Genomic DNA, 14,300 nt, shown 5'->3' with positions numbered 1-14,300 from the left:
TCACTGGGAGTGCTTCCAGGGGCAGGGGGGAGGTGAAAATCACCCCCCATGCACATGTCTGGACCAGTGATCCTTGGTCTGGAGCAGTGATCCTTAGTCTGGACTGGTCTTTAGTCTGGGTGAGTGGCATGCTTACCCCTGGACTTTGGGGCCAGGTTCCAGTGCCTCCACACACCTTGGGCCCCCCCAAATCCTCTTTAGTCTGTCCTGGGTGGTGTGGTCACTGCTGGCCCGCACTGTGCCGGGCAGTCAAGTGTGATTATGACCTGTGCCGAGTACTTTAGAGACAGAGGGGGGAGTGGGTAAAGAAATATGTGGGATGGGAATATGTTAAGTTGTGTGTTGAAATGTTCCTGCTAATGCATATTTGCATAAAGAGACCTGTTTTATATTCTTATATTCTTGAGAGTTTAATTGCTGTTTGTGCTCTCAAGAACCCATGTGCTAAAAATACAGTGTGTGTCACAGTATGTGTGTGTAGGGTGATGCTTAACTGGGGGTCAGCGCCTCCAGCAAGGGATGGGGCCTCCAAAGGCCTTTACGTCCAAGCTCCAAAATTACCTAGCTGCACCTCTGATAAAGTGCATGTGGAGTCCGGGCACTTTGTGAGGAGCACTGGACCTACCTTAGCCTATATATTAGCCATCACTGTTTTGGTAATAGCACCCGCCCTGGGAAGTTCCATCTGGACCCATCTCGGAAAACATTCCAAAATATCCTGAACACCAACCTTGTTAGAGAAGCCTTTAGATGAATCTTTAAATGATCTGCTGCTTTATCTTCTATCTATCTCTCTCTCTATCTCTCTATCTCTCTATCTATCTATCTCTCTATCTATCTATCTATCTATTTCTCTAAGGAGTGCCCGTCGTGAATCCCATGTGTGGCAGCTCTCGTGAGAGTTCACAAGTGAGCTCCCATCAGGGGGAGAGGAAAGCGCCAGCAGACAGGCTTGCGGGCAAGGCAGGAAAGATGGACGGGTTGGGGGGAGGAGAGAAAACAGTGGCGGGCAGGCGGGTGGACAGGAAAATAGCAGCAGTGGGTGGGCGGGGAGGGAAAGAAAACGGTGGTGGCTGTGGTGGGTGGGGAGGGAAAGAAAGCGGCAGCGGTGGCAGGCGGGAAGGAGGGGGGAGAACTAGAGGCACAGATGCTCTGTGCCTGGCTCAGTTAGTTTTTATTCATTCTGGTGAATCTGGTGCCATTTATTGATTCTGATCTTAGTGAATTTGGTCTGTTTTTAGCCTGATATATTTTGTATGCTGTTTTTATAAGACCAGGGGAGCTGGTCTTGTGGTAGTAATCATGACTTCTCCTCTTAGTGAAGCAGGGTCTGCCCTGGTTGCATATGAACTGGAGACTTGCTGTGTGAGCACTGTAAGAGATTCCCCTCAGGGGATGGAGCTGCTCTGGGAAGAGCAGAAGAAGGTTCCGAGTCCCCTCCCTGGCAGCATCTCCAAGAGAGGGCTGGTACAGACTCCTGCCTGCAACCTTGGAGAAGCCGCTGCCAGTTTGTGTAGGCAATACTGAGCTAGATGGACCAATGGTCTGACTCAGTATATGGCAGCTCCCTATGTTCCTTTGATTGATTATCTATGAAATGCAGGATATAGAATTAAGTAAATCTGCAATAGAATTTGCAAATTGTCCAGATCAGCTTCCTCTTTTCCTGTTGGCATGGGCTCCTACTTCAAACAGTCAAACGTACAGTTTCAGCCAGCTGTGTTTTGCAGCCGTTATTATTTATTATTTATTTATTTGATTTCCATACCACCCTTCCAAAAATGGCTCAGGGTGGTTTACATTAAAACAAAACTAAAATCAATAACAGTTAAAATTGAAAACTGTAAAAGCAACATAAAACTATTATTAAAACAATTAAAACAGTTTGTAAAACCCTGGAAAACCAGGCCAAACCTATACGGAAAAACAGTTTAAAAAACCTGGAAGGCCAGGCCAAACAGATAGGTTTTAAGGGCTCTCCTGAAGGCCAGCAATGAATTCAGATTACTGATTTCTGCCGGGATAACTAACTGGAGATGGAACTCCTCAGATGACTTTAATGTGTGATGGGAATCGTGCAGAAGAAGGTGCTCTCTAAGATAACTGATATTTATATATATATTTACTTACTTATTTTATGAAACACACCATGGTTGTATTTCAGATCTGGGTCCTGAGGTGCTTTTTGTAAATGGCAACAGGGGCGGTGGGGGGGAATCAAACATGTTGGAAGAAAGCAAAGGTAGTTTTGATTCAGTCTTATAACAGACAGGATATATTAATTATCTTGTATCCATTGAGCTGAAGTACTCTTTCTCCAACAGTAGGCAGCCCTAGAACGTTCGCAAGTAAGGTAGAATGGAGACGGCTAACCCAGGGTTGAAAAGAATTCCATGGGAACGCTATGCATTGCTTCCTTTTGTCTGCCCTGAGCCACCTGACAGTCTGTTTCATTGGATGGAGAAACCATTTCAGTGGGGTCCTCCACATCCTTGGGATTATTCTTCTTCACACTTTAGCCCTTCCTCCTTTGCTCACAAGTAATATGATGACCCTTCTTGCTTTCACAGAGGCCTCAAGAGTTCGTGGCTCTCAATCCTGTCAGAAGATGCAGGAAATCCTCCGGGATAATATAAAGAAGGAGGTGAAGAACCAGATGTTTGAGAAGGCCAAATCGAAGATGATGAGCTATTTTGATGAACTGAAGGTAAGGTGGGGAATCCCTTAAGAGCATAAGAAGAGCCCTGCTGGATCAGACCAGAAAGGTCCGTCACATTCAGGATCCAGGTTCCCACCCTGGCTAACTGGATGCTTCAGGCAAGCAGGCAAAGGCGCTCTCTTGCTCTTGCCCACACACACACCCCGCCCGAAACTGATCTTCAGCAGCATCTTACTTTATATTATTATATTGTATTCATTTTATATACTGCCTGACTCCAAAGGCTCTAGGCGGTTCACAAAAACAAACACAACAGAAACAGAATAAAACCAACTATTAAGACGACAATTAAAAATTTTAAAACATTCAGAGATTACACCAATTAAAAAATTTAAACAGCAATTAAAAGTTTAGAGCATTCAAAGACTACTAAAAGTCTGGCTTAAAAAGTGTGTCTTAAGGGCTCTCTTAAAGGCTGGTAAAGACGTTAAACTTGCCTCTGAACATGGTGATTTAGAACATAAAGAACAGCCATGGTGGATCAAGCTGAAGGCCCATCTAGTCCAGCATCCTGTTTCACACAGTGGCCCACCAGATGCCTCTAGAAAGCCCACAGGCAGGAGTTGAGGGCATGCCCTCTCTCCTGCTGCTGTTGCTCCCCAGCAACTGGCATTGAGAGGCACTGTGCCTCTGAGGCTGGAGGTGGCCCACAGTCACCAGACTAGTAGCCATTGATAGACCTGTCCTCCATGAGAGCCAGTGTGGTGCAGGGGTTAGAGTGCTGGACTAGGACTGGGGAGACCCGAGTTCAAATCCCCATTCAGCCATGAGACTTGCTGGGTGACTCTGGGCCAGTCACTTCTCTCTCAACCTAATCTACTTCACAGGGTTGTTTTGAGGAGAAACTTAAGTATGTAGTACACCGCTCTGGGCTCTTTGAAGGAAGAGCGGGATATAAAATGAATGAATGAATAGTCTAAGCCCTTTTAAAGCCATCCAAGCTGGTGGCCATCACCACACCGCAAAGAATTTCATAGATTAATTTTGCGCTGTGTGAAGAAATTCTTCCTCTTGTCAGTCCTAAATTTCCCGACCTTCAGTTTCATGGGGTGACCCCTGGTTCTAGTGTTGTGAGAGAGGGAGAAAAATTTCTCTCTGTCCACCCTCTCCATTCCATGCATAGTCTTATAAACCTCGATCATGTCTCCCCTTAGTTGCCTCTTTTCCAAAGTAAAGAGCCCCAGATGTTGTAGCCTAGCCTCATAAGGAAGGTGCTCCAGGCCCCAGATCATGTTGGCTGCCCTCTTCTGCACCTTTCCCAGTTCTACAAAGTCCTTCTTAAGATACGGTGACAAAAACTGTATGCAGTACTCCAAATGTGATCACACCATTAATTTGTATAAGGGCATTATAACATTACCATTTTTATTTTCAAACCCCTCCCTAATGATTCCTTCCTAGCATGGAATTCACCTTTTTCACAGCTGCTGTGCACTGAGTCGACACTTTCAGTGAGCTGTCCACCATGACCCCAAGATCTCTCTCCTGGTCGGACACCAACAGCGTACATGTGAAGTTGGGTATTTTACCCCAATGTGCATCACTTTACACTTGCTTACAGTGAACCACATTTGCAATTTAGTTAGAGAGCACTGGTCCCAGTACCGATCCCTGAGGGACCGCATTTCCACCTACCTCCATTGTGAAAAGTGAGAGTGCCAACAAGTGTGTGGATAAAGGTGATCTGGTTGACATAGTCTACCTGAACTTCCAAAAAGCTTTTGACAAAGTTCCTCATCAAAACTCATGAGAAAACATAGCAGTCATGGGATAAGGGGACAAGTACATGTGTGGATTGCTAACTGGTTGAAGGACAGGAAACAGAGGCTAGGTATGAATGAAGAATTTCACAGTGGAGGGAAGAAAGAAGTGGGGTCCCCCAGATATCTGTACTTGGACAGTGCTTTTAAATTTATTCATAAATGATCTAGAAGTTGGGGTAAGCAGTGAGGTGACTAAATTTGCAGATGATATCAAACTCTTTTGGGTAGTGAAATCCGAAACGGATTGTGAAGAGCTCTAAAAGGATCTCTCCAAACTGAATGAGTGGACGACAAAATGGCAAATGTGTTTCAGTGTTGGCAAGTGTAAAGTGATGCACATTGGGACCAAAAATGTGAACCCGCACGCGGACTGGACTGAATCGGGGGGGTTCGAGAGGTTGCCGGTCTGCACTTAAACCAAAACGGGCCAGCCAGTTCCATGCACATTGCTAGTTCCAATGGTAAACAAGGGGTTAGAGGACCGAAAACAAGTTGGAAATTTGAAATTTTACTCCCAGAAATCACCCCGACTCCCAGAAATCACCCTGAACCCCTGAAAATTGCCCGAAACCACCAAATCATCCTTTATTATTTATTATTTATTTATTTAGCACATTTTTATACCGCCCTATCCCAAGGTCTCTTTGACCCCTGGAAATGACTGTCTGACCCCAAAATGACCCCTGACCCCCAAAAATACTTATACAATTTTAAAAAAATAATAATTGTCAAACCGCAGATATTCAGGACGTCATTAGCGAGGACAGTCACAAATTCCCAGGCACGGATCCTCAAATCTGCAATTGGGAAAACCCCTGATAACTGAGCAAAGATGCATCTTTTGAAAGTGGTGATTCTCTTTATTTAACGGGGGAGAGCAACTGGCCCCATCCAACCCCAGCACAGCATCCCTCCAGTGTCTGTTGCTGATGTCAACCTTATGTTTCTTTTTAGATTGTGAGCCCTTTGGGGACAGGGAGCCAGCTATCTATCTATCTATCTATCTATCTATCTATCTATCTATCTATCTATCTATCTATGTGAACCACTTTGAGAACTTGGGTTGAAGGGCGGTATATAACTATGGTATAGCCGTAGTAGTATTAATAGGTGACTGTACTTCTGCATATAAGAAAGACCTTGCAAAGAATCTAAGGACCTTTAATGTCAGTACACTAGTTATGGTTGAGGCCATGCCACATTCACTTCTAGAATGGAGCTCAGGGAAAAAGTCAGGTGTGGAAACAGCAGGCAATTACTATCTAGTCTCTTGTATTGCTGTTTCTCTTGCAACAGTACAGTGTGTTACTGTACACACGCATTGAGAACAATGTGTGAATAACTGCACATGCATACAGACTTTTGTGGGAAGTGGTATATACATATTCTAAGTAATATTATCATTAATGATTAATCATTTTATTTCTATACCGCCCTTCCAAAAATGGCTCAGGGTGGTTTACACAGAGAAATAATAAATAACTAAGATGGCTCCCTGTCCCCAAAGGACTCACAATCTAAAAAGAAGCATAAGATAGACCCCAGCAACAGTCACTGGAGATACTGTCCTGGAGGTGGATAGGGCCAGTTACTCTCCCCCTGCTAAGTAAAGAGAACCACCATGTTACTCTTTGCCAAGTTAGCAGAGGTAAATAGTAGATCTGTATGTACATACATTGTGCACAGATTGCATATGTATTCAACATAATTTGTGAATAAGACTAAAGACCCACTGCAATCCCTGGGATTAAGCCCCTCGGAGTTCTGATGAAAAGGTCTGCTTTAAAGTCCTGCTAGGGTGCTCTTTAGAAAAAAGCAGCATTTCCTAAATTCACAATTTGTCTGCAAAACTGGTTCAATATTTTGAAACATCCTGCCCTGGAGGTGTCTTTCCCCTGCCCTCTGCATGCTCTGGACTATTCTGGATTGTACAAGCTGGTCTGGTGGGTAAAGGGTCTAGTTTTCAGGAAAGGAGCTAGACCAGGGATTCTCAAACTTGGGTCCTCAGGTCTTATTGGACTTCAACTCCCATAATCCCCAGCCTCAGTGGCCTTTGGTTGGGGATTATGGGAGTTGAAGTCCAATAACACCTGAGGACCCAAGTTTGAGAATCACTGAGCTAGACCAAATGGCCTTTTGTCTCTTCTATTCTTGGATTCTGTGAAGAAATATTTGATGTTTGGTCTTTTTAAAAAAATAAAATAGAGAAATTAGCTTCCAAACTCAATTTGTATTCTTGTAGAAGTTAATTGAAAGCAATCTTAAAGTGTGTGTGTGTTTCCCCCTGACAATTTATACTGTTGCCAGATCCTAAGGGGTATACTCATGAGTCAAATGGGCCGTAACCCAAAATTTGGCTTAAAAAAAGCCCCCTGCCAAGAGTTTCTCCTGTGTGGTCTTGATGAAGCTGTCTTACACGGAATCACCAGTTCATCTAGCCAGAAGGCTTTACAGACAAGGCTTTTATTTCGAATCCCCTCCGGATTGGAGAGTGCCAGTCCACATATTAGCTGGATTTACCCTGCAGTCCCTTTGGGCTGTCAGGGACCAGGACAGACAGGACTTTGATTCTCCCTGAATGGAGGCTGCACATTCTGGCTTAGCCTGGTTTATGTTCAGCTTAAAATAATCCTCTATTTCCAGTGGCATTTGGGGGGGAAAACCTTTTATGCCCTGTTGCTTTCCCTTGATGTGTGGAATGGTGTTTTTCAAAACTCTTTGGGGCTATTCTCATGACCAACAAAAATCGGGCTAGCAGAGGCTAGACTGATTTTTGTTGGACGTCAGAACCACCGGGCTCGCAGCAAGCGCTCCTGCAAACCTGCTTTTTGCAGTTGTGAGTAGCCGCGGCGCGCCTTCGTGCCGCACCTACTCACGAGTAGACCCCCGACCGAGAGGCTTAAAAGCAGCCTCCCGGCTTGGGGGTCTCCCCAGTATGCCCTGCGTGCTCGCTCAGGGCATACAGTATGCCCTGCACGTGGCCCCCGCTCCCCCCCCCCGCCGGCTCTGTCTCAGAGCCGGCCATCGTGTGGGCGACAGATCCGGCCGCCCAGGGCTCCCTGCCCGCTCGTGAGCAGGGAGAGCGGGCTTAGTCCGATCTTCCTGCTCACCGGACAAAACCGGGTCTCACTGATCGTGAGACCCAGTCCAATGTTTTCCAAAACTCAGTGAAGAGGAGTTTGATAGCTATTGGGTATGGTCTGTTTTGAGTATTTGCAATTGCAAGTGCTGGGCAGGGAGGGTTTTTAGCAGATTGGTGAAATTCTGTGGAGGGAATGCAGGGGAAGGGGAGGGAGAAATTCCTGAGTTAAATGCAAGCACAAACTGCAAAATGTGGGTCCTAACATAGCCTTTAGATATGCAGTGGCTTTAGATATATATGCAGAATGGAGCACAGGTTAAGCGTTCTGCTGTTTGATCCCTTGGCAACTCGCAACACTGTCAGACTAACAACAACAACAACAACAAAGCTCTCTCACCTCCTCTGAGGATTGATTGGAGGAAAAACCCGGAGCAAAGTGTGGGAACACACAGGGAAAAGATCTGCCTGGGATTGCGGAGAGGAGCTGGCACTATGTGAACTGTCTGCTTAATGCCCCAAATTAAACTTCTTGCAAATCTGCTGTGAAGGGAAGCAGATTCACTCTTCAGATACCCCGAGGCATAAAGCCATGTGTGAATAACCTCCTGACACTGAGGCTCTTCACACGATCAGTGTGAAGAGCTGTAAGGGGGTTTGCGGGGAGAGAGGGCTTAGCCCGCTCTCCCCGCAGACGATAAAAAGGCAGCCCTGGGCAGCCGGATCGGCCACCCATGTGACTGCTGATTCCATCATGAAGCCGGCGGGGGCTGCGGGGATCAGGGTTGTGTGTCCCCCAGTTCCAGGATGCCCCGTGCGAGTGCGTGGGGCATCCTGGAGAGACCCTCGAGCCCGGGAGGCTGTTTGCAGCCTCCCGGCCGGGGGTCTACTCATGTGTCACCACACGAGCAAAAAGATTAGGTTAACGGAGCGTTTGCTCCATTAATCTCATCTAAGGGGAGGGGTACTTAGCGAGGTTTGCTGCCGGGAGCTGTGCGGCTCCTGTTGCAGCACACGATTGGCCAAAAGCGGACTAGGCTCCCTTAGCCCGCTTTTGGGCGATCGCGAGAATAGCCTCAAAGTCTGTTGCAGCTGTAGTTCAGGCTATAACCCTGCTACCTGCTATTTATTCCTTTCACTTGGGAGTGGGCTGGAGTGACCTTCTTGTCCAGAGCACGTGCTCAGCAGCTGAGTTACAGCCCATTCCCAGTGCCTTAGTGACACTTTCATATCTGACCCGCTTTGTGTCCTGCAGAAAATGATTCTGACGACGCTGGAAAAAGAAACTTCCGCTGTGCTCAAACTGATCTTGTTGCAGCAGGAGCAGCTGGCTGTGAAGTTGCCAGGTAAACGTGGAGAAGTGTGAGATAAATCTTTGCATAAATCAGATGCAGACCACACTAAAAGCCAGGATAAAAAGGAGGGTATTAAAAACAACAACAACCCAAGAGAGGAAGCCAGGGTGGTTTCCAGATTGCGAGACTTACAACGCCAATAAATAAACAAATAAATAAAATGGTGTAAACTGCAATGTTTTGTGTGCCAAATTCAAACTGCAGTTGAAATCAGTTGTAAGCTAGTACAACAGGGAAATACAGCTATTTGTCTGCAACACATATGTGATGTTATAGGGCTACAATGCAGCAACAAAATCTGAAAGAAGGCATCGGAAATGTGAACAGCATCTTGCTTACAGCGCAAGGTCAATGCAGGCAGTGCGGAAGCACACTTAAGGGATACGTTGTGACACTGTGGTAGCGTGCAATCTGGAAAGTGCCTTGGCAAAGTTCCTCCTGGAGGGCATTTGAAAGCTGAGGGGCCACACCACAAAAGGCCCTGAGGTGTCGAACAAAGAGCCCTGGCAGATTTGTATAGACAGACACCGCCTGACAGATACCTCATACCCAAGCCATGTTTGGCTTAGAAAATTAAAACCAGCCCTTTGAATCTGGCCTGGAAGTAAACTGGCAGCCAGTCAAGCGGCTGCAGGATGGCTGTCTTCCTGGCGAAGTGACTAGTGCCCATTCCGTAACACACTGAAAGACACCACCAGTTTATGCATCGGAATGTAAGCATGTGTGTGGGCCAGAGGTGTGGAAAAGGGTATTTGGAAGCTTCCAAAGAGCTTTGCACCAGAAAGACAGGCACCGGCGGATAAACCAGCCTTTGTTTCTCTGTCTTGGTCACTACCCCACTGTGAGGTGATCTACCCTTTTGCTCTAGGCCAAACTACACTTACACATGAATACATGTTACCCCAACGGCTGCTTTTTCTAGAGAAAAGCTACTTTGGGAGGGGGCGGTTTGTGGCAGAGGTGGTGGACCCCTTAGCTCTTCCCCAGCTGTCACTTTTTTGCTGTTGCTGCTGTTGCTGCTGCAACTGGTCCTCCAGGATTTCAGATTCAAGTTTCCCTACATGTGAGCGGAACTCCAAGGGCAGGGAGTGAGCGGCTATGGTGAGCACTTGCATCAAGGAGGTGAAGCTCCTCCTTGTCACTTCTCGGCTTCACTCCACTCCCGCACAAAGTGGGTTTGCTTTAGAAAGGAAGATAGTGGGTTAAAAGCACAGCGTTAGTCAGGATACTGGACGGTGCATTAAAACATACAGCGGTCAATGTCCTGACTCGTGCTGCGCTTGTGCAAAAGGACGTTGTGCAGGCGAGCCTCGCTAAGTCTGGAGCCTGAGTTCCAGCCTAGTCTTGCCTGGGCACCAACATCCTTGCACTTGTACAACAAGGTGCACACCCGCCCAGACAACCTCTCCCTCCACCTGTTTACATAGCAGGGAACTTTTGTAGAAGATCACAGTAGATGGTTCTGAAGCTTCAGCTGGTCCAGAAATGCTGCTGCAAGGATGCTCGTGGGCGCAAGTCGCTTCACGAGTGTCACACCCATCCAGCTTCATTCGTTACTAGTCCACTTCCGACCAGGCTAGATTCAATGTGCTAGTCTTGACCTTTAAAGCTATACGGCTTGGGGCCAGGGTACTTGTCAGACGGCATTCACCCATATGAACCTGGCAAGGCTCTCTGCTCAGCATCATGAGGCCCTGCTCATGGCTCCTCAACTAACAGAGATCCAGCTGGCAGAGTCTAGAGACAGGGCCTTTTTGGTTGTGGCCCCTCGGCTTTGGAACACCCTCCCTGGAGAGCTTCTCCATGCTCCCTCCCTTACTGTTTTTTAAACAACAATTGAAAACATCTTTTGAAAGAGACTTTTTAATGTTTCACCTTTCTTTATATCTGGTAGGTTGTTTAGTTTTATAGTTCTTAGTTTTTAGCTTTTAAAATAACTTATAATGTGAAACTTTTTTTAAAAAAAGATGTAATTTTAAGTGTGGTTTTAGCTTGCTTAACTTAAATTGGGTTAACTTCATTAGAATTATTTTAAATTGTATGTTGTGAATCACCCCGAGCAGTAGTGTATTGGAGGGGCAGAGGGGTATAAATACTTTGAATGAATGAATAGTGCAATCAAGCATAAATGGGAATGTCTTGCCCAAGTATGACTTGGTTGTGCGAACGTAGTGTTAGTCAGGATGTCAGTGCAAGTTGGCGCTTAATGCCAAATAAAGGTAGCTTGTTTCCTTTCATGAGCGCTGGCGGACACATTGCCTACTTCGCAGTTCTGAGCTTAAGGTTGATTATATCCTCCATGCAAGGAAAAAGGACCCTACTTTGGGGGACCAGGGCTTGGTCTCTGGATATCTGATCACCCGGAATCTTCCTTTCCCCTTCTTCTTTTGCAGATATTGAGAATGAGTGTCGAGAAATCAAGCGCCTCCATAGCATGTTGCAAACTACCGATTGATAGTGACAAAAATGCTGTTTCTTCAGATGGTATTTGATCTATAACACGGACAGCCAACCTGAGGCGCTCTGGTTGTTGGAGAGGCTTATCATCACTTTCTTGTGGTCCGACAGCAGCTGAAGCGTCTCAAGTTGGACACCTCTGTTATAAAAGGCTTTGTTTCAAATTGTGTGGAGGGCCTCGAAGCTTCTGGCGGCTTTACACACACACACTAATCTTTACGCTTTCTGGCAAAAGTAACTGTGGAAAAGAAATCATTGCTTCTGCAAATTCACATCCAGCAGAGTTGTCCAGGGTTTGGGGAGGGCCTAGTTTATGCCCCCTCCCCCTAGAATTTGAACTTGGAAGCATCAGTCACTCGCTGCGACGACTTCTGGAGAGGTCCATTTATGGTTGCCGCTGGCTCGTTTGGAGGCAACTCCGTCAGGACCGGGCCTTCTCTGTGGCTTCCCTTGGAATATGCTCCCTGCTGAAATAAGAGCATCTCCTTCTCTGTTTGCTTTTAGGAAGACCCTCAGGATGCACCTGCTTTCTCATGCTTTTATCTGAAATTAATTTTGAACTGTTTAATTTGTTTATATTTTATGATATTGCTTTTACTGTATTTTGGGAAATTTTAACTGTTTTTACTCTGTTTTATATTGTGTCTTAAATGTGTGCACCACCTAGAGATGGACATATCAGGCAGTATAAAAATATGATGAATGAATATATAGATGAATTTATATCAAAGGGAGTTCCAGGCTGTTTAGTTGGCGCTAAATGCAGATTTTAAAGCTTGGCCCCTGTTTCTTTAGGGATGTTTTCTGAATATTTTACTTAGCACCATCCCGGGGCATAGCGATGCCACTGGCGGACCCTGTTCAGCCGGCGGTGGCAGCCCCCGACTCCCTAGCCACACACAGGGGACCTAGTTGTGTTTGCAAACAGGGCCGCACGCCCCGTTTGTGAGTAAATGATATCCAGCGCCACGTTTGCAGTGGCTGCAGGGAGCACCTTTCCCTGCTTGCAAAGGCAAGAAATGTGTTCCCAGTTGGGCTGGGAACCCAGTGCTGGCTGAAGCGTTTCAAAAATGGAGCCACACGGGGGAGGTTGTCCCTGGCAGGTTGCTGCTGACCCGGCTCACTGAACATGCTCCTCAGCCATGACTTTTAAAACCTGATTTTCAGGTTAAGTTTTCAGCCTCCATTTTTCAGGCTTCCACGCATGCTCAAATGGCCTCTGCTGAGGCCTGGCAAGGCCTAGGGCCTTGCAGGGACCATTTGAGAATGTACGGTGGCCATTTTGTTTTCAGTGGCCATTTTTATTTTATTTTTATTGAAAAAAATGGCTGCTGCACATGTTCAATGCGTGGAAGCCTCCAAAATGGCCACCACTCAAGTTTTAAAAAATCAAGTTTAAAAAAATTATTTGCCACCTTACTCTTACATCTCTGTTTACAGCCAAGTCCTCCTAAGCTCAGAGCTCCATCCTAGTAGGGGCCCTCCCTTCCCCATCGCCTCTGCTGAGATGCTGTGTTGGGAAGCATCAAGGCATGGCTGAGGAGCATGTTCAGTGAGCCGGGTCAGCAGCAACCTGCCAGGGACAACCTCCCCCGTGTGGCTCCATTTTTGAAACGCTTCAGCCAGCACTGGGTTCCCAGCCCAACTGGGAACACATTTCTTGCCTTTGCAAGCAGGGAAAGGTGCTCCCTGCAGCCACTGCAAACGTGGCGCTGGATATCATTTACTCACAAACGGGACGTGCGGCCCTGTTTGCAAACACAACTAGGTCCCCTGTGTGTGGCATCAAGATGGTCAGAGAGCAAGAAGGAAAGAGAGATGGGTCCGGATGAGACGGGGTGGGTCGAATGATCCATTGAGAAGGGAGATCAGGTTGGTACAAAGATCCAAAGAGGAGAGCGGGAGGGGGCTGTTGAAAATCACCATTACGTACATTGTCTGTGCTCTCCTCTATAAAGCGTATTTGTGTGGTTTGGCCAGGGTGGGGTGGGGGAGTCCAACCCACCGATTGGTTGATTTGAATTTTGAACTCAGTCTTTTGCTTGTATCCTGTGCTCACAAGTGTTGCAGCCTTCAAGCTGTACAGAGGTTGCTCTGTTTCTCTCCTGGAAAGGAGAGTGTTCTTGTGTTCTTTTGCTTTCTGCAAATAAATACAAGCCTCGTTGTTTTATCCTCAACTCTGCTCTGCATTTATGTATTACTCTGCAATGGGGGGTGGAGGGAAGGCAGACCTGAACAAATCTGGGTCTGGGAGATAAATTGGGATCATTCTGGGGATTGGAGAAGGGAGTAGAGTTGGATTCCGTTGTATGCAGGTTTACTTAGAAATAATTGCCCCTTAGCAACATAGGAAGCTGCCATACACTGAGTCAGACCATTGGTCCATCTAGCTCAGTACTGTCTACCCCGATGGGCAGTGGCTTCTCCAAGGTTGCAGGAAGGAATCTCAATCGTCCCCATCTTGGAGATGCCAGGGAGAGAACTTGGCACCTTCTGCTCTTCCCAGAGTGGCTCCATCCCCTAAGGGGGATATCTTACAGTGCTCACACATCAAGTCTCCCTTTCATGTGCAACCAGGGCAGACCCTGCTTAGCTAAGGGGACGTTATGCTTGCTACCACAAGACCAGCTCTCCTCTCTTCTCCTTCAGTCAAATGGAACTCAGTTCTGTGTGTGCATAGCTTGGATATTGTGTACACAGTTTGGATGATTGATTTTCACTGACTTCAGCTGGAATCTAAGCAGTCTTGTTGAGAGTGCAATCCTATGCATGTTTACCCAGAAGAAAGTCCCACGTTGTTAGTGGGGCTTCCTTGCAGGTAAATGTGAATAAGTCTGCAGCCTGAATGTAAGGATGTTCAGAACCTTTTGACTTGAAACAGGCCATTCTGGGTGTTTTGAGCTTGAAACAAAACACCCTGCATGGCC

The 14,300-nt window shown here is 46.6% G+C and overlaps 1 protein-coding gene across 4 annotated transcripts in view; it reads left to right on the top strand.

The window, feature by feature from the left end:
* LOC128324917 (nuclear GTPase SLIP-GC-like) overlaps positions 1 to 12,318 on the top strand; it is a 130,850-nt gene extending 118,532 nt beyond the window's left edge. For all 4 annotated transcript variants that reach the window (XM_053250113.1, XM_053250131.1, XM_053250121.1 and 1 more), the window contains exons 19-21: positions 2,571 to 2,707; positions 8,817 to 8,907; positions 11,310 to 12,318. In XM_053250113.1, coding sequence (XP_053106088.1) covers positions 2,571 to 2,707; positions 8,817 to 8,907; positions 11,310 to 11,371 — 290 coding nt within the window. In that variant the 3' untranslated portion in view covers positions 11,372 to 12,318. The remainder of the gene's footprint in view (positions 1 to 2,570; positions 2,708 to 8,816; positions 8,908 to 11,309) is intronic.
* Positions 12,319 to 14,300: the final 1,982 nt, after the last annotated feature.

Source organism: Hemicordylus capensis, chromosome 1 (genome assembly GCF_027244095.1).
Source record: "Hemicordylus capensis ecotype Gifberg chromosome 1, rHemCap1.1.pri, whole genome shotgun sequence".
Taxonomy (NCBI): Eukaryota; Metazoa; Chordata; class Lepidosauria; order Squamata; family Cordylidae; genus Hemicordylus; species Hemicordylus capensis.
The sequence above is the reverse complement of the archived record's forward strand: the minus strand, read 5'-3'. Positions and strand labels throughout refer to the sequence as shown.